Genomic DNA, 17,940 nt, shown 5'->3' on the forward strand with positions numbered 1-17,940 from the left:
AACTTACTTAAAAATCACACAAGTATAAATGGCAGAGCTAGAACCTATATATGTCTGTCCACAGATCCCATGCTCTCAACCTCTACAGTAAACCCCCTCCAGGTGAAATGTTATTTTTCTATGAACAATTTTTGGAATCTACTTACCCCTGGGTATTGTTTCGCTGGCCACCGCATGCAATGAACAGAGGGTTCTCAGGTAGGCTGCAGTCACTGGGGAAATAGTCAAGTGAATTAGGCATTTTTCTACCTTCTTTTCAAGCATGAATTTCACTGAGAGTCAGTGATATACTTCAACCACTTCCAAAAGGCTTAAAGTGCTCATGACCTAACCATATAGGACCAACTAACAGCTGAGTCCTAGACACGCGAGGTTTTATGGTAATACAGGCAGCCCCCCCAGGCTCACAGCCTCCCTCCTCCCTCCTGCTGAGCTGCTCCAGGCTGACCAGACATGAAACATCTGAATCGGATACTGCAGTAGAAACTGGTTCCCAACTCCATTACTTTTCTGCCCAATTCTGCCCATTCGTGCCCAAATATGTATGAATTTCATTTCTTTCATTTCTTTTTTCTCAATTTCATTTCTTTAAAAAATTTCTATAAATTCATGGCCGGGCACAGTGGCTCACGCCTGTAATCCTAGCACTTGAGGTGGGAGGATTGTTGGAGCTCAGGAGTTCGAAACCAACCTGAGCAAGAGCGAGACCCCGTCTCTACTAAAAATAGAAATTGGCTAACTAAAAAATATATAGAAAAAATTAGCCGGGCATGGTGGCACATGCCTGTAGTCCCAGCTACTAGGGAGGCTGAGGCAGGAGGATCGCTTGAGCCCAGGAATTTGAGGTTGCTGTGAGCTAGGCTGACGCCACGGCACTCTAGCTGGGCAACAGAGTGAGACTCTGTCCCCAAAAAATAAAATTAAATTAAATTTAAAAATTCTATAAATTCGATAATTAAATAGGTAATGCAGTATCCCCTTTTACAAGTGAAGACTTCTGAAAACATAAGGGATGAACTCTCTTCGTGAGGGGCTTCCCCCCAAGTCTGAACAGAAGCATCAAGGGAGTGGGCATTAACATTAGAAGAGAATTCTGGAATGAAGACTATTTTTAAGGAAAAGAAGAATTGTATGGAGGTCATGCGGGACGCTAAAGGTAGTCTGAAGGTAGTAGAGAGCGTATGGGGTGAGAAAAACTAGTTGCAGAAAATGAATTTAGAAAAGGAGGTAGGAAGAAGCTGAAGGCAAACTTTTCCTGCTAAAATCTTTCTTCAGGCTATCCCGCTTTGGGATAAAGTAAAAGTTCTCTTTGAAGCCTCTTTTCTCCACCCCAGGATTCAGAAAGCAGAGTCTTTACAACATTAGCATTGTATTTACAAATACATTTTGAGGTAAGTAGCAATCTGGGAATGTAATTATCACTGTTTCTTTAGAAAAACATACCATGAGCTCCAAAGAACATACATGAGCATTGTAAGATAAGCTATTACTCTTAAGTTGGGAAATGCGTGCTTATGAAAATATTTATATTTTTTTCTTTTTGTCATAAATTTGTGTTGTCTCTCTTTGGAGCCTTCTCTAAATTTTTCAAAAATTCCTGTAAATTCTGACAAAGCTTTCTTTGTGTGTGTAAAAAAGCGATCAATTCATGGAATGTTATGCCTTGGTAAATTGGGACAGGGAATCAAGAGACAAGAAATGTGTTCCTTCTCAATTATTTCTTCCTAATTAAAGAATAAGGCCCAGCTACATATCTTTCCTGAGCTGTTGGGATAACCAAACCAAAAACAAATACCACAAATTTCCAGTTTGAGGTTTGTTACACATGGATTATAAAAAACAAGTAAATCAGGTCACTCTCTCCCCAATGTGGCCATGTTTTATGAATCCTTCCAATATAAACTTAACTTCCTTCTAATAATAATTATAATATTAGTAGCCAGCATTTATTAAGTATTTACTGCATGTTAAGCCCTTTACATGAGTGATCTCATTTACTTCTCACAACAACCACATGATAACCACATGATAAAAATAATCTTACTGTCCTCATTTTGCAGATGAGGAAACTAAGGCTTGGGGGGGGGGGGTTGGGTTAGCAACCAACTTGCTCCAGATAACTCAGTATTGAGTGGCAGGACTCTTAAATTCCAAAGCCCATCCCCTCTACACCCATGCTAGCTGCACCTAAAATCCCACAATCACATAAGGAGGGCTTGGAGATTTTACTTGAGGTGTATTTCACTATTAAAAATGGCATTCAGGGGCCGGGCGCTGTGGCTCACGCCTGTAATCCTAGCTCTTGGGAGGCCGAGGCGGGCGGATTGCTCAAGGTCAGGAGTTCGAAACCAGCCTGAGCAAGAGTGAGACCCCGTCTCTACTATAAATAGAAAGAAATTAATTGGCCAACTGATATATATATAAAAAATTAGCCGGGCATGGTGGCGCATGCCTGTAGTCCCAGCTACCCGGGAGGCTGAGGCAGAAGGATCACTCGAGCCCAGGAGTTTGAGGTTGCTGTGAGCTAGGCTGACGCCACGGCACTCACTCTAGCCTGGGCAACAAAGTGAGACTCTGTCTCAAAAAAAAAAAAAAAAAAAAAAAAAAAAAAATGGCATTCAGGCCGGGTGTGGTGGCTCACGCCTGTAATCCTAGCACTTTGGGAGGCCGAGGCGGGTGGATTGCTCAAGGTCAGGAGTTCGAAACCAGCCTGAGCAAGACCCCGTCCCTACCAAAAATAGAAATAAATTAATTGACCAACTAAAAATATATATAAAAAAAATTAGCTGGGCATGGTGGCGCATGCCTGTAGTCCCAGCTACTCGGGAGGCTGAGGCAGTAGGATCGCTGAGCCCCGGAGATTGAAGTTGCTGTGAGCCAGGCTGACGCCACGGCACTCACTCTAGCCTGGGCAACAAAGTGAGACTCTGTCTCAAAATAAATAAATAAATAAAAAATAAAAAATAAAAATAAAAATGGCATTCATATTAGATGTTTTTATCCCCGCCAAATGGTTACTCACTGAGTCTGAAAAATAACTTTACTATGTACAAAGCTAAGGTTAAATTTATCATCAAAAGGAATTTAGTGTCAACACAATATGTAATTATGGTTAACATTACTTCAATGCTAGCAAATGTGTTTATAAGGGCAAAGGAACATCATGCAGTATAACACACTGGAGCTATGCTTCCGTGGGCCACTCCAACATATAAACACCCAACCCTCCTATAATCTGGACCTGGAACAGTTTCCCAGGCACAGTTCCTGCCCAGAAAACCCTCTTTCCTACTGCTAGTGGCACAGCCTAAGCTTTTGGTGCTGTCCCGATGTCCCATTGCTTTCCACTTCAAACCTGTATCCCCGCCCTGCTCAGCTCAGCAGTGGGGAGACTGCATACCCCCTGGTGTGTTAGAAATGAGAACCTTGGCTCCCCAGATCTAGGGGTCGATTCTGTGAGAACCTAATGGGAACGGGGACAATCCCAGTCTACCCTGACCTATATTTGGTCTGAGTCTCTGATGCACACTTGTCCTGAGCATGCTGAGGAGGAGAAGGAAAGGAATTGGAGACTGAGCAACTGTCCCATCTAGGTTAGAGGTCAAATTTCCACAGAAAACTGTGCTTTAAAAATGTATTTATTTAAGATTTTATTTTGGAGTGTGTGTGTTGGGGGGCATGTACCTGGGGTTGTGTTTGCATCTGGGTGTTTTTAGTAGTAGGTGAAGTACCCTTTGAACCCCTCAAACCCTGAGAGGTGAGTTGGGGTGGAGAGGCAAGTCACCACACCCATTGCTACAGCTAGAACACAGCAGCTGAGCCACTCCCCCCTGGGGCCTGGGGAGAGCTGGCATGCGAGCTCCCAGCAGGGGTTCTCCCAAAGAAACAGATGGAACACCACCTGTAGAGGCTGATTCCTTCCTGCCTGAGCCATTTCTCACAGACCACAAGTTCTGTGGTACCTGTCTCCCTAATCCTAAAACATCAGAGGTATCAACCAAGCCAACTGGATGGGAACTAGTCAGGTCTTTGAGATGACTGAGTTTCTATTCTTTCTCTGCTTGAATAGGTTAGGAAAGCACTTCATGAAACTTCTTTGGTTTTGTTTGTATTTGATCAGTTGAAAAAACTGAGAGTTATTGTTGCGGAACAAGGTAGAAAGGCAGGGAGTGACAGGTATACGAAATGGAGTGATAACTCACCTGGTCCCATTCTCTAACATGAAGCTTGTTAGACGGTAGATATTAGTGGACCAAAACGCCATATCATCAAGTCCTCCAAGGAAATACTCTTGGAATTGTTCTACCAAAAACGGGGACTTAGTAGAGTAAGTAGAATAAAGCTACAGCAGACAGAAAGAAAAAAATAAATCAATAAGGAGCTCTTGCTGGTATTTTTATAATCCTTTAAACTAAGATTTGGAAGAATGAGGCCTTTACCTTGGAAACAGCCAACATTTCACCATACCTGCAATATAAACAATAATTTTGACTGGTTTTTTTTATTAAAATTTTTTTCTGTTTTTCTTTTTTCTTTTTTTTTCTTGTGATATTCAAACTAAATAATTTTGACTGTTATGTTGCAGTTTCTAACAGAAAAATGAAACAAATCATGACAAAAAAGTTCCAACCACCCACCCATAGCCATGCACTGCCTTTAAATACGCAAAATCCATAAACCCCAAATCCATTCTCAAGAACCTGTGCTAAGGAAGTCACAATAAAATCAGTGCCAAACTCTCCCCTGGGTTACACTTACATTTCCAAGAACTGAAGGTGTGAACAATCAACAATTACATTTTTGGTGATGACTTTTCGACCATAAAGTTTATCATAAATTCCCAATAGATCTTTGACAGGCACATACCTGAAAAATGTAGAATAAGAGTTGTTTTGATTCTGAAGTTGAAGATAACAATGAAGACAGTAGCAGCAGCAACTGCCAGTTATTCCATGCTTATTATATACCAGGCACCATGCAAAGTCTTTACATGCACTAGTTATTTAATCCTACCAGTGACCCAAAGTGCTTAGCATTATTATATTCCCATTTTATATAAGAGGAAACTGAGGCACAGAAAAGTTAAATAATTGGTCTAATGATGCAGAGTAAACAACTGGTACCTTAATCAAATATTGATGAAGATACACTCAGAGATTGGAAACTATTAATAAAGTATAAAAGGAGTGTTTAATTTTGTGAATTGAGAGTTTAAGCAGCAATTTAAAGTATTTTCATTCTTTTGAGTTGAATTTTTCTCAAGAATCATTTTAAAAACACCAAAAATGGCTCCTCACTCCAACATCTTAGTTTCAGAGTAGACAGTATAAAGTAGTGAAAAGAATTCTAAGTCAGGCTTTTGGTTCACATATATTGTGTATTTCAGTTGGGAGAAGAACATCATTTAAAAATTAGATTCATATGGATCATCTTTTATCTTAATTTTAACATCCTCAGATTACACAAGACAAAAATCTCAACCAATAAAATCTGGTTTTACTGTGTTTACAAGAAAGAAGTGATTGAGATGTGCACTTTTTTATTCTATAAAGAGCACCGGAATGGCCTTCCCAATAAAAATAGCTTAAGAGGCTAGACAAAATAACAATATTTTTTTTAATGAATCACTAAGCTAGCAAGGAAGTGAAAATTTTCCAAAGGCCCCAAACTAATAGAAACTGAAAACCTTGGGAGTTGAGTGACTGGGAAAGCCACTTTTCACCCTGAGGACATCTGCCACTCCCTGAGAGCCTGAAGGGGTTTAGATGGCTGTGTAGTATGCAGAGGACAGGAGACAGAACATAGGAACCACTCACAGTGGCCATTTCAGAGGAGATCCCTGCATTTAATCTAGAACACAAAAGGCTTCATCTTTTGCATAAGTATGAGCTAGAAATAAACCAACATACAAACAGGACAGCAAAAAGCCTGATTGTTTTCATCTTGGCATTGGAGAGAGAGGGAGAGAGAAAAAAAATCTGTTTCCAGAATGCGTAACCACTAGCCAGTCCCACCAACGTTTTGTCCTGCATTTGTGTCACCTGTGTAGTCAGAAAACTTCAAGGGTTGAATGTAACTTAAAGGGGTCCCAGGGTAACAGTGCCTCAAGGCAACCTGCAGAAGCCAAGACGAACACTCTCCGGAGAAATGCAACTCTAACTAGAGCCCCAATTAATTCGGATACCACAGAATATAACCAAAAGATAACCAATATAACTAGTCATATCTGATAAAGTAGACTTTAAGGCAGCAAGCATTATTAGAGATCAAGAGGGTCACTATATCATGGCAAAAGGCTCAATTTGCCAGAAAGATACAATTTCAAAATTGAATGTACCTAACAGTACATACTGAAAACATATATAGCAAACTTGGACAGAATTACAATAAGAAATTTAAAAACCCACCATCACAGGGGGAGATTTTTAAAACTAATTTCTCCTTCAATTAGATTGACCTGATAAAAAGCAAAAAAAAAAAAAAAAAGTAATGTTTTCTTACTTATAGTTTATAAATCTTTTGACTTGAATGGTAAATTTAATAAGTTAGAGCTAATAAGCATATATAAGTCATCAAACCAAAAATTGGGGAATTAATATTCTTTTTAAGCATGTATGGAATATTTATAAAAATTGATCCTATCTAGGCTATAAATCAAGACTCAATGAATTTCACAGGAATCCAGAAAATGTAGAAGGAAGAAAATAAATATGAATAGAAAGTAATAGAAAATGAACATATAATAGGGAAGATCAATAAAGGCAAATATTCATTCTTAAAAATAATAAAATACTAAACAAGATTGTTTAAAAATATAAGAGAAGACAGGATAAACAACATCATGGTAACAAAAGGAACATAAGTACAAATAAAATACGAGAAAAAAGTATAATAAGAGCAGATTATGAGCAAACTTATGCCAAAATGTTTAAAGACTTAGATGACATAGAAAAGTCCCAGAAAAATAAAAAATTCCTTACAAAGAAGTTTAAAAGTATATTAGTCCTATAACTATTAAAGAAGTTTTGTTAAAGTCCCTACAAAGAAATCAACAGTCCTAGATAGCTTTACAGGCAGGTTCTACGAAGTATTCAAGTAATCAATATTCTAATATTACAAAACTTCCAGAGAATACAAAAAGAAGGAACAATCCCCAGCTAATTTCATGAAGCCAGCATACCAAAATCAAACAAGGAAAAAGAAATGAGAACTACAGTACAAGCTCACTCTAAACATATATGCAAAAACTCTAAATAGAATCAATTCAAAGAATATAAAAAAAGATGATATATCATGACAAAATTGATTTTTGACTCAGAAAGTTTTAATATTAGCATATAGATTAGTATAATTAGCTATATTAACAGAGTAAAAAATAACTATCTCAACAGATATAGAATAAGAGTTTTTAATACAATCTGAAATTAATTTATGAATAAAAACTACTAGCAAACTAGAAGTAAAAGAAACTGCCTTAATTTGATAAAGGGTAACCACAAAAACCTAAGGCAAACATTACACTTGATGAAATTTTGAAAGCATTTTCTTTACAGTCAGGACCAAATAAGTATGTATGCTCAATATCACCACTTCCATACAGCATTGCACTAGAGATATTAGCCAGGGTGAAACAGCTGGAAGAATGAATTAAAGGTATAGACATTGAAAAGAAAGAGCAAAACTGTCACAATTTGTAGATGATAAATTGTGAGTCTATAGTAAATGCAAAATCTCAAGATAAATTATTAGATTAATAAGATACCTTAGGCCGGGCGCTGTGGCTCACGCCTGTAATCCTAGCTCTTGGGAGGCCGAGGCGGGCGGATTGCTCAAGGTCAGGAGTTCAAAACCAGCCTGAGCAAGAGCGAGACCCCGTCTCTACTATAAATAGAAAGAAATTAATTGGCCAACTGATATATATATAAAAAAAAAAAAAATTAGCCGGGCATGGTGGCGCATGCCTGTAGTCCCAGCTACCTGGGAGGCTGAGGCAGAAGGATCACTCGAGCCCAGGAGTTTGAGGTTGCTGTGAGCTAGGCTGACGCCACGGCACTCACTCTAGCCTGGGCAACAAAGTGAGACTCTGTCTCAAAAAAAAAAAAAAAAAAATAAGATACCTTAGAAATGTTGCTAGATATAAAATCAAACTTAGAAAGTCACTTGTATTTCTATACACCAACAATCAATTAGAAAACACAGCTATTAAAAGTTATCATTTATGTTAGCAAATAAAAATATAAAGTCTCTGGGATTAAATCTAATAAAATGCATAAGACCTTGGTGGAAAAATTTATCAACTTGTAAAATTTACAAGTCATTAAAGAAGATTTAAATAAATGGAATATAAAACATTTATTGATAAAAAGACTGAATATTGCAAAATTCTTAATTCTCCTCCTATTCATCTCTAAATTCAATATACTTCCAGTCAAAATTCCAGTAAAGTTTTTCTTGGAACATAACAACCTGATTCTAAATTTTATTTGAAAGAGCAAAGGCAAAGAATAGGTAAGGTGCTTTTGAAGAAAAAGGACTAGTTGAAAGATCTGCCCTATAAGATGACAGAGGTCAAGACTTATTACAAAACTACAGTAATTAAAACAATCAATATTATTCAGGATAGTCAATTAGACCAATAGAATATAACAGAAAGCCCCAAAACTGACCCATATACACATAGAATTCTAATTTATAACAGAGAGTATATTGTAGATCAGAGAGGAGAGAATAGATAAATCACTCTGGAACAATCTAATTATCTCTCTAGGAAAAAGTGAAATTAGATTTACATTTCAGAATATATAAAAAATTAATTCCAGGCAAATTAAAGACATAAAGTTAAAAAATAAAACTATAAAAGCTTTACAAGACTAAGGAAGAGAATAACCTCCTGTAAGAGAATTAACAAATTCTATTTGCCAAGATATACCATAAAATAAGTAAAAAGACATACCACAAACTGTAAAAAGATATAACAAGTGACAAGTTGACAAAAGATTAGAAGTCAGAATACACACATGCCAATAAAAAGGAAAAACAATCCAGTAGAAAAACAGACTAAAAGCCAAAAACGATTTTCACTTAATGTCAAACACAAATGATCAATAAAACACACAAAAAAAGTTCAACCTCATGACTAATCTGGGAAATTCAAATTAAAACCTTAATGAGATACCATTAGAAACCAAATGAGTTGAAAAAATTTAAGCATTGGACGATACACCAAGTACTGGAGAATGCAGAAGAAGTAGAACTAATTATACAAAGCTAATGGGAGGATAAATTGGGAAGACCATTTTGAAAAAGTAAAGTTAAACCCTATGATCCAGCAATTCCACTTCTGGTGATGTTTACTTGAGAGAAATTCCCTTCTAGGGCATGAATATATATATGAAAAATGTTCATATACAACACCCTGTATAAAGCAAAAACACTTAAAAATATTTTTGTGTGCATCAACCTTAGAATGCAGTAATCCATTTTGGTATATCCATAGAGTGGAGGACCACATAGGGGTGAAAATGAATGAACTACAGAGCTAAATATATCAGTATGATTAAATCTCAAAAACATAATTATAAGAAATTTGTAGAAGAATATATACTTTATAATTCCATTTATCTAATGTGAAAAACCATATAGTAATTTGCATATACATACATACATACATAGTAAAACTATAGAGAAAAGCAACAAAATGGTTAATAGGAAACTTAGAATAATGATTACCCCAGGTAGGGGAGAAGATAAAGTGATTGTAAAGGGAAGACAAGGAGCTTCTAAGATATCAGTAAGGCTCTATTTCTCAAGGCAGGCAATAGCTACATAGTTGTGCGTTATCTTATTCTCTTATTTATAAATATATGTTATTTTATGTGCTTGGTACAATTCACAATTATTTTTGAAAATCTACCTAGACTGTTCTAATCTGCAGTTTTGCTTTTCAAAATTTAGAAATGCAGAAGACTCCTAATTATACTGTTAGTTATCTTTTCTAAGAAAAAGAGTCAAGGTCCAAAATGCCATTAAGGTATAACATATTTAAATGTACATTGCTCTTACCAGCGCCGTGAGAGGTAATTAAAATTAAATTCAAATTGGCTCAACACATCTCCTCCTACAGTATGAGAAAAATTTACACATGGTGGATTAGTGACAATCACAGCACGCTTATTTCAACATGAGTTCTCACAATCCAGATTATTAGTTCTTCACATTGTTAAACATTTTTGTTAATAGTTTAAGTACAGGCGTGTCTTTTTTTAAGAAGCAATATTTTTAAAATCTCAGCTAGTGAAGGATATGAATTAAGAAAGAATTGGCCAGGTATGGTGGCGCATGCCTATAATCCTAGCACTCTGGGAGGCTAAGGTGGGAGGATTGCTTGAGGTCAGAAGTTTGAGACCAGCCAGAGCAAGAGCAAAACCCCACCTCTCCTAAAAATAGAAAAACTAGCCAGACATGGTGGTGCATGCCTGTAGTCCCAGCTACTCAGGAGACTGAGGCAGGGGGATCACTTGAGCCCAAGAATTTGAGATTGCAGTGAGCTATGATGATGCCACTGCACTCTACCCAGATCAATGAGCAAAAACTGTCTCAAAAAAAAAAAGAAGATAGGATGTATATATGTATCTATGCACTGGCAAAATATAAAAAAAAAAGTAAAGTACATTAGGGATTGCATTATAAGTGAACTATAACTACCACAGGAGAAAATTTGGCAAATGTAAACAGTACCAAAATCACCAGTCGAATGAGCCTCAGAATAAGAGCCATGAAAATCAATCTGAAAAAGAAAAAAAAGCATCTGGTGTGTATCACAAATTATAGCCCAAACTCTTACCCCCCAACTCAAGTGAATATTGGGGAGATGACAGCCTAACCCAATGAATTGCTGAGGATACATAATAGATGCACTCAATTTTCACACTAACATTTTATTATTAATAGTAAAATAATTATATTGGCAGCTGAGCTATATATGCAATGTCTGGTAATAAAGCTATTGCAAGAGAATTATGCCTTATAGGGTATGTATAAAAACCAAAGTCCAAGTTTAAAATTCTAAAAGAATGAAATGAATATCAACTAATGAGAAGCTAAGTCGCCAGGTAAAAATCACGATTTTCAGTATGATATGTGGCATTTTCATATAGAAAACTGAAAAAGCAAAAGCAAAAAAACTGGAACTATTACTTCTAAACACAACCATGTGGCCGACGTCCTTATTAAGACACAGAGCTTGAATGAAACATAAAATTTCTCAAATATTTTTTTGTGACTAGAATAGAACATTACACATCTCTCACTGTTTTCAGTGCACATTCGTCACTCTGCTCTTGTGGATGAGTCTACCCAGGTGGCAAAAAAGAATAAAAGGAACAAATTAGAAAAGACAGAACTCTAACCAAACACTGCTTTGGGCAAGAAGTCTTGTTACATGACATCTGACTAACCTAACATTTTCCTTTCCTTTCAAAGGGTTAATTTTTGATCTTGTGTATGACGTATCACTCCTGTAAAGTCATTAAGCATAAAGAGATGTACTCACAGCTCCCATCGTCGTAAGGAATCCTTGCTCAATGCCCAGGCTATGCCAGCTGATATCAGCCACCATGTGAGAGGTAATTCCAAACAAGAAAGCTACCAATTTCTCTGTGTCCTGCCAAATAAGCAAATTAGACTCACATGTGTTTGAGTGACTTTATAACAACAATCCTATTAAAAGTTTTAATAAACATGAATTCATTTCCATTATTGAGACTTAACAAAAACTTAGAGGCAGCTACATTATAGTTTCTAGTTATCAACAGTCACATTAGGACTTTTTGAAATGTTTTGTAGAGCCTGGGAAGTGCTTTCAGGTTAATTACTATTATAGCAAAATGACCAAGTGACATACTCCAAACTTTTTTTTTTTTTTTTAATAGCTCATTCAAGTAGTAACCAGCCATCTGTTATGTTGCAAGTACTGTGCCTGGCATTGAAGGCAGGATGGTGAATAGCCCTTACAGGGTCTGGGGGGAGGGTGGAAAAGCAGTCCTTGGCAGGTTCGGAGCTGAATTGTTTTTAGGATCAGAGGGCTGTGCCTACCTTGTCCCAGGGAAGAGGATAGTTCTCTCGGATGTAATGAACGCTTGCATTAAGAAACGGAGTCCAGTGAGTGCTCTCGGACACTTCATGGAATTTTCCTGACAAAACAAAAGCAGGGCTCTGGATTCTTTCTTAAAAGTTGGAGCATCTCAATCAAACTTTCCACTCCACCCCCACAAGTTGGCATGTCCCTTCTCCGCTTTCCCTCCCAGCCCCTTAGTTTCCTCTGCTGACATTCAAAGGAAGCCTCCTAAACAGAGGAGTCAGCTGAAATTTTGGGACAGGCATAGCACTGTCTGCGGGACCAGTAGAGCCCTACAGTAAGGGGAAAGGAGCCTGAGTTGGCTCACCGAATATCGTATCACCTGGTTAGAACAGAGGCTAGAAGTATTTCCATTTTTGTGCCTTATAAAGCTAAGGAGACAAGTTGTCTGTTTGTTTGGGTTTTAAAAACTATCCTCTTTGTCCATTACTTTCAAGCTCCTCAGGAGTACAAAAAACAGAAAACATAAACTCCAAAGACTTTCAAGCATCTGAATCTATAATAATTGTTTTTAAAATGGCACAGGCCACTGTGAATATTTTCAACAGCATTATTTGAGTGGGCCAGCGTGTGCCCCGTGTAGCTCTTTCTTCACACAGAAGGGTAGGAAAGACAGGAACTGGCATCTATTCTAAATGTCTAAGTGCCACAAATTCTTCATGGGGTTCCAAGTGTTACGGGGGCAACTGAGAGCAAAACTCCAAGTTCAGATCCCTCAGTTCCAAACTTTTATGCTATTGCTAAAGTAAAAGTTACATAACCAGTTTTAAATCATTGTCCTTCTGAAAATGATTTTTATAGAAGTTGGAACTAAGAAATTTGATTTGCTCCAACAGTTTTCCTAGAGGTAAAACTTTAAATAATTCCCGTTCTCCAAAATACAGTTAAACATCCAGAATTAAGTATAGCAGTAGTTCTTTCGACCAACCTCCACTTAACCAAACTTCCAGGTGAACCAAAGCTCTCTGGTCCTTCTGTAAGTCATACAAACTGGAAGATAAAGAAAGTCACCCCGGGGCATGCCGGATGCTGACAGGCAGCAAGCCACTGTCCAGAGGGCTGGGCTCATCTGTCCACACCATCATACCACAGCTCACTGAGGGTCAATCAGATCTGTTTCTAATCCTGTTTAAAACAGTTGTCCTTGTTGTTGAAATTATGAAAGTTAATTCAAGATTAGGTGAAATATGAATATTAAAGCAAAGAGCTTTTTGTATGGCAACTAAGTATCTAAGTACTTAAGTACTTCCCAAAGATGCAATAAAAGTGAATCACCAGGCCGGGTGCGCTGGCTCACGCCTGTAATCCTAGCACTCTGGGAGGCCTAGGCAGGCAGATTGCTCAAGGTCAGGAGTTCGAAACAAGCCTGAGCAAGAGCGAGACCCTGTCTCTACTATAAATAGAAAGAAATTAATTGGCCAACTAATATATATAGAAAAAATTAGCCGGGCATGGTGGCACATGCCTGTAGTCCCAGCCACTAGGGAGGCTGAGGCAGCAGGATTGCTTGAGCCCAGGAGTTTGAGGTTGCTGTGAGCTAGGCTGACGCCACAGCACTCGCTCTAGCCTGGGCAGCAAAGTGAGACTCTGTCTCAAAAAAAAAAAAAAAAGTGAATCACCAAAGAAGAAAAAGAAAACTATTATTTCAATAGATATGCATGAAACAAGGTAAGATCTAGGAAAATTCATTAAAAAGTCTAAGAGAAATCTGTTTTTGGAGCTGCTATATAGTGATTCCTTATAATCATTATATATCTTATAATTCTTTCTAATTGATCTTTTGATTTATCAGTCATACATGGGTCTTTATATCACATAAAAGATTACTGCTTTATTTAAAAAATACATAAAATGTTAGATAGTTTGAATTCCTTTTCCACTCTTCTCAGAACCCTTATTATTGTGTGTTTTGTCTATCTCTAAAAATAGCATATATTAAGCAATATTTCTCAAATTTAATGGATTAAAAATCCTTTTTTCTTTCTTTTTTGTATAAGATATAAAGGGACTGTTAAAACATCAAAGGACAGTAAAGGTCCCAGGACTATGGTTTGGGAAATGCTAAATTAGAAATAATGGGTTAGAAAGCAGGAGAACTATGACTTGCAGGCAAAATAATAGCATTGAGAAACGACAGTTAACAGACTAAGAGGGAAACAGAAGAAAACTACTTATAAATATGAGAAATACAAAAGCTTAGCTGTCTGGGATTCTAACCACAGGAGCAGGTAGCCGTAAACATTTCACTGACCCTAAAGGCATCACTGTATTAAAGGGATGATTAGTTTGCACGACCACTCAGTGTGCTGGATGGCTTCCGTTTGTTCCCCCAGATCCACTCTCCATCCTACTCCACCCTGCAGAGCAACTCTGAAGTCACCTGATTCAGGTGGCTTCTTTGCCCTCTGGCTTTGGTTGGGTTGGGTTTGGCCCACAGAGAGAACAGACAGGAGGTCAGAGAAAAGGAAGACAGAAAGGCTGGGGGCATTTATTCTCCTAGCTCCATTTCTGTGGGGATCACAATGGGCTGGCTGTGTCCCTCGGCTAAAGGTCCAGCTTTTCTCAAGTGTCCCTCCTCACGCAGGTGTCCGCAGTTCCAGTAATCGCTCCTTCCCCTGTACTATCCCTTACAATTCCTGACCTTCCTCTTACACCTTTGAAAATAGTGGCTTTATTAAAGTCCCCTCCAATTACTCAGTTTGACTGTGACTTCTGTGTCCTCTTAGGGCCATGCCTGATATAACCCAGGAGCCCAACTTATGAATAGCACTATCTTAGAAGTGCATAACACTTGACAATATATTACGCACTAATGCCACCAACAACGCAGTAAGAAGCAGGTAAATACTAAGTCACTGACCAACAACAATGGAAAATATATTGTACTATTATATTTATATACATTTTTAAGTCATACCTTTTCCTATTAACCAAGTAAAAGTGATACTGTTTGTTCTGCAAACCTTCATCTTACCTCCTTTGCAGATACTAGGGTAAAAACAATCAGGAAACACGGCTCCAGCCTGATACGCATCCTGGTGTTCTAGTAACAGCTGGGGAACATGAAAACAAAGATTAGGGGGAAAGAGTCAGCAGCCTGGGAAATGCAGCCCCCCCGACCCCATTGGCTACCAAGAATTGGAAGTGGGCCAGGCGTGGTGGCTCATGCATGTAATCCTAGCACTTTAGGAGGCTGAGGCAGGAGGATCACTCAAATTCAGGAGTTTGAAACCAGCCTGAGCAAGAGTGAGACCCCGTCTCTACTAAAAATAGAAAGAAATTAATTGGCCAACTAAAAATATATAGAAAAAATTAGCCGGGCATGGTGGCACATGCCTGTAGTCCCAGCTACTTGGGAGGCTGAGGCAGTAGGATCGCTTGATCCCAGGAGTGTGAGGTTGCTGTGAGCTAGGCTGATGCCACTGTACTCTTGCAGGGGCAAGAGAGTGAGACTCTGTCTCAAAAAAAAAAAAAAAAAAAAAAAAAAAGAATTGGAAGTGGTCCAGTCAAAACAAAAGTAGACCAGTCAAGAGCAAAGGTCATGACAACATTTTAGGATGTTTAAGGAATTTTGCTTGTTGACTTTCTGGAGGGCCAAAGAAAGATAACATCTGCTTATTATAAGAGTGTCTGGGGAAAGTTATGAACCCTTTGAAGTCTCCTCTTATGTATGTGTGTGTGTGTGTGTGTCAGAGACAGAGAGAGACATATATACATACATGTATTTAACAGTTTGTATACCTGTGCTTTATGTAAGATTATGTCCTTTGTGCTTTTGGAGGGTTAAAAAAAATATCTTTGAGCTTCAAGTCAGTGACAAGTAAAAAAAGATTAATAAAAAATGTTTTAAAATTTAAAAATATCCTTTCCCATTTAAAATGATGTGAAAGTAGATGGTAGGGGATTTCTTTTAAATGGTCATCCTTGGTTGGCTAGCTCAGTCCATTCTAGTGTACCTAGATGCATGCTAGAGAATACAAGGCAAAGACTACATTTCCCAGGCTGTCCGAAGCTCACAGTCTAATATGGCCCAGACTCCATCATGGTGCACACTTGCTTCTTTGGCTAACATGGAAGCCCTTGGTGTTTCTCCAGCAGAGAAAGCAGAGGGCCCAGTGTTGCAGCTCTAGCTTCCCACACATCCATGGAAGTACAGGACATCCATTTTATAAGTGAGGAGTGTGGCTGGGGTGATGAGGTCCCAGAAGAATCAAGGTGGTTTCTTATTTTCTAAAATGTTTATGAGAGCCAGGCGCGGTGGCTCACGCCTATAATCCTAGCACTCTGGGAGGCCAAGGCGAGCGGATCATTTGAGCTCAGGAGTTCCAGACCAGCCTGAGCAAGAGTGAGACCCCATCTCTACTATAAATAGAAAGACATTAATTGGCCAACTAAAAATATATAGAAAAAATTAGCCGGGCATGGTGGCACATGCCTGTAGTCCCAGCTACTTGGGAGGCTGAGGCAGGAGGACTGCTTGAGCCCAGGAGTTTGAGGTTGCTGTGAGCTAGGCTGATGCCACTGCACTCTAGCCCAGGCAAGAGAGTGAGACTATCTCAATAAATAACTAAATAAATAAAATGTATATGGAACAGTTGAATCTGGAACCAGAAAAGAGGGCAGTGACCATCTGACAAGGGTACTAGTAGTAGCAGCTCCTTGGCAAGGCCAGTCCTAAGAGTCCTTTCTGGACACTTGGCCTAGAGCCTGCTCCTCCAGTTCTTGCGATTTGTAAGCAGTGAATTCCCTAGTTCTCAGTATTAAGCCCTTCCCTGCCTAAGCTAGTCAGATGGGTTTCCATGATCTGCAATGAACTCTGATTGACACATTGGGCAAAGTAAAAGTTTAGCAACACAACTCTTTTCTTTTTCAGTAAGGACTCACTAATAATGCGGACCCTACATGGAGGCAACAAAGAAGTCCCTCAGAAATTTAAAACACAAGGAAAGACAGTATCACCTGTTTCTTGGTTTTATTTTCCCAACCAGTATCCCACTCTCCTCCTTCTAGAGACAGTTCATCGTCTCCTGAGAAGAGCCCATCCCATGGTGCTCAGGTGGGGCTGAGCACAGGGACAAGTGGCCAGTGCATCCACTCCCACCACAGTGTTTGGCTCAGAGATGGACACTTGGTCAAAGCTAGAGCAGTCAGCACCTTCCCCAAGACTGCTCAGCGAGAGCTATGGGAAGACACCCTCTTCCCTTTGGGGTTGCTAAGCTTTTTTTTTTTTTTTGAGACAGAGTCTCACTCTGCTGCCCAGGCTAGAGTGAGTGCCGTGGTGTCAGCCTTGCTCACAGCAACCTCAATCTCCTGGGCTCAAGCAATCCAACTGCCTCAGCCTCCCAAGTAGCTGGGACTACAGGCATTCGCCACTATGGCCAGCTTATTTTTTCTATATATGTTAGTTGGCCAATTAATTTATTTCTATTTATAGTAGAGATGGGGTCTCGCTCTTGCTCAGGCTGGTTTCGAACTCCTGACCTTGAGCAATCCTCCCGCCTAGGCCTCTCAGGGTGCTAGGATTATAGGCGTGAGCCACTGTGCCAGCCCAGGGGTTGCTAAGTTTTGAGGCTGCATTCGGGGCTGTCAGTGGCTTCATGTGGAAGGAGATACAAGACCATCAAGACTTCTGGGCCCAGATCTACTCTGACTGTCAGTTACGTGAACCAATAAAGTCCCCTTTTTCTCAAAAGACAGCTTGAGTTGGACTTTTGTCACTTAAAAATAATAATTAACTTTATTGACTGTTTACTTTGCCAGCCACTGTTCTAAGCTCTTGATAAGTATTAAGACTTGTTGAATCG

At 38.8% G+C, this 17,940-nt stretch overlaps 1 protein-coding gene across 3 annotated transcripts in view; it reads right to left on the reverse strand.

Moving 5' to 3' along the window:
- GPLD1 (glycosylphosphatidylinositol specific phospholipase D1) overlaps positions 1-17,940 on the reverse strand; it is a 57,319-nt gene that overhangs the window by 26,816 nt on the left and 12,563 nt on the right. For all 3 annotated transcript variants that reach the window (XM_020280126.2, XM_076010499.1, XM_020280125.2), the window contains exons 4-12: positions 15,111-15,189; positions 12,094-12,191; positions 11,552-11,662; positions 10,738-10,786; positions 10,063-10,117; positions 4,759-4,866; positions 4,440-4,467; positions 4,203-4,342; positions 147-212 (exon numbers count right to left, since the gene is read on the reverse strand). In XM_020280126.2, coding sequence (XP_020135715.1) covers positions 147-212; positions 4,203-4,342; positions 4,440-4,467; positions 4,759-4,866; positions 10,063-10,117; positions 10,738-10,786; positions 11,552-11,662; positions 12,094-12,191; positions 15,111-15,189 — 734 coding nt within the window. The remainder of the gene's footprint in view (positions 1-146; positions 213-4,202; positions 4,343-4,439; positions 4,468-4,758; positions 4,867-10,062; positions 10,118-10,737; positions 10,787-11,551; positions 11,663-12,093; positions 12,192-15,110; positions 15,190-17,940) is intronic.

This window comes from Microcebus murinus, chromosome 15 (assembly GCF_040939455.1).
Source record: "Microcebus murinus isolate Inina chromosome 15, M.murinus_Inina_mat1.0, whole genome shotgun sequence".
NCBI classification, from domain to species: domain Eukaryota; kingdom Metazoa; phylum Chordata; class Mammalia; order Primates; family Cheirogaleidae; genus Microcebus; species Microcebus murinus.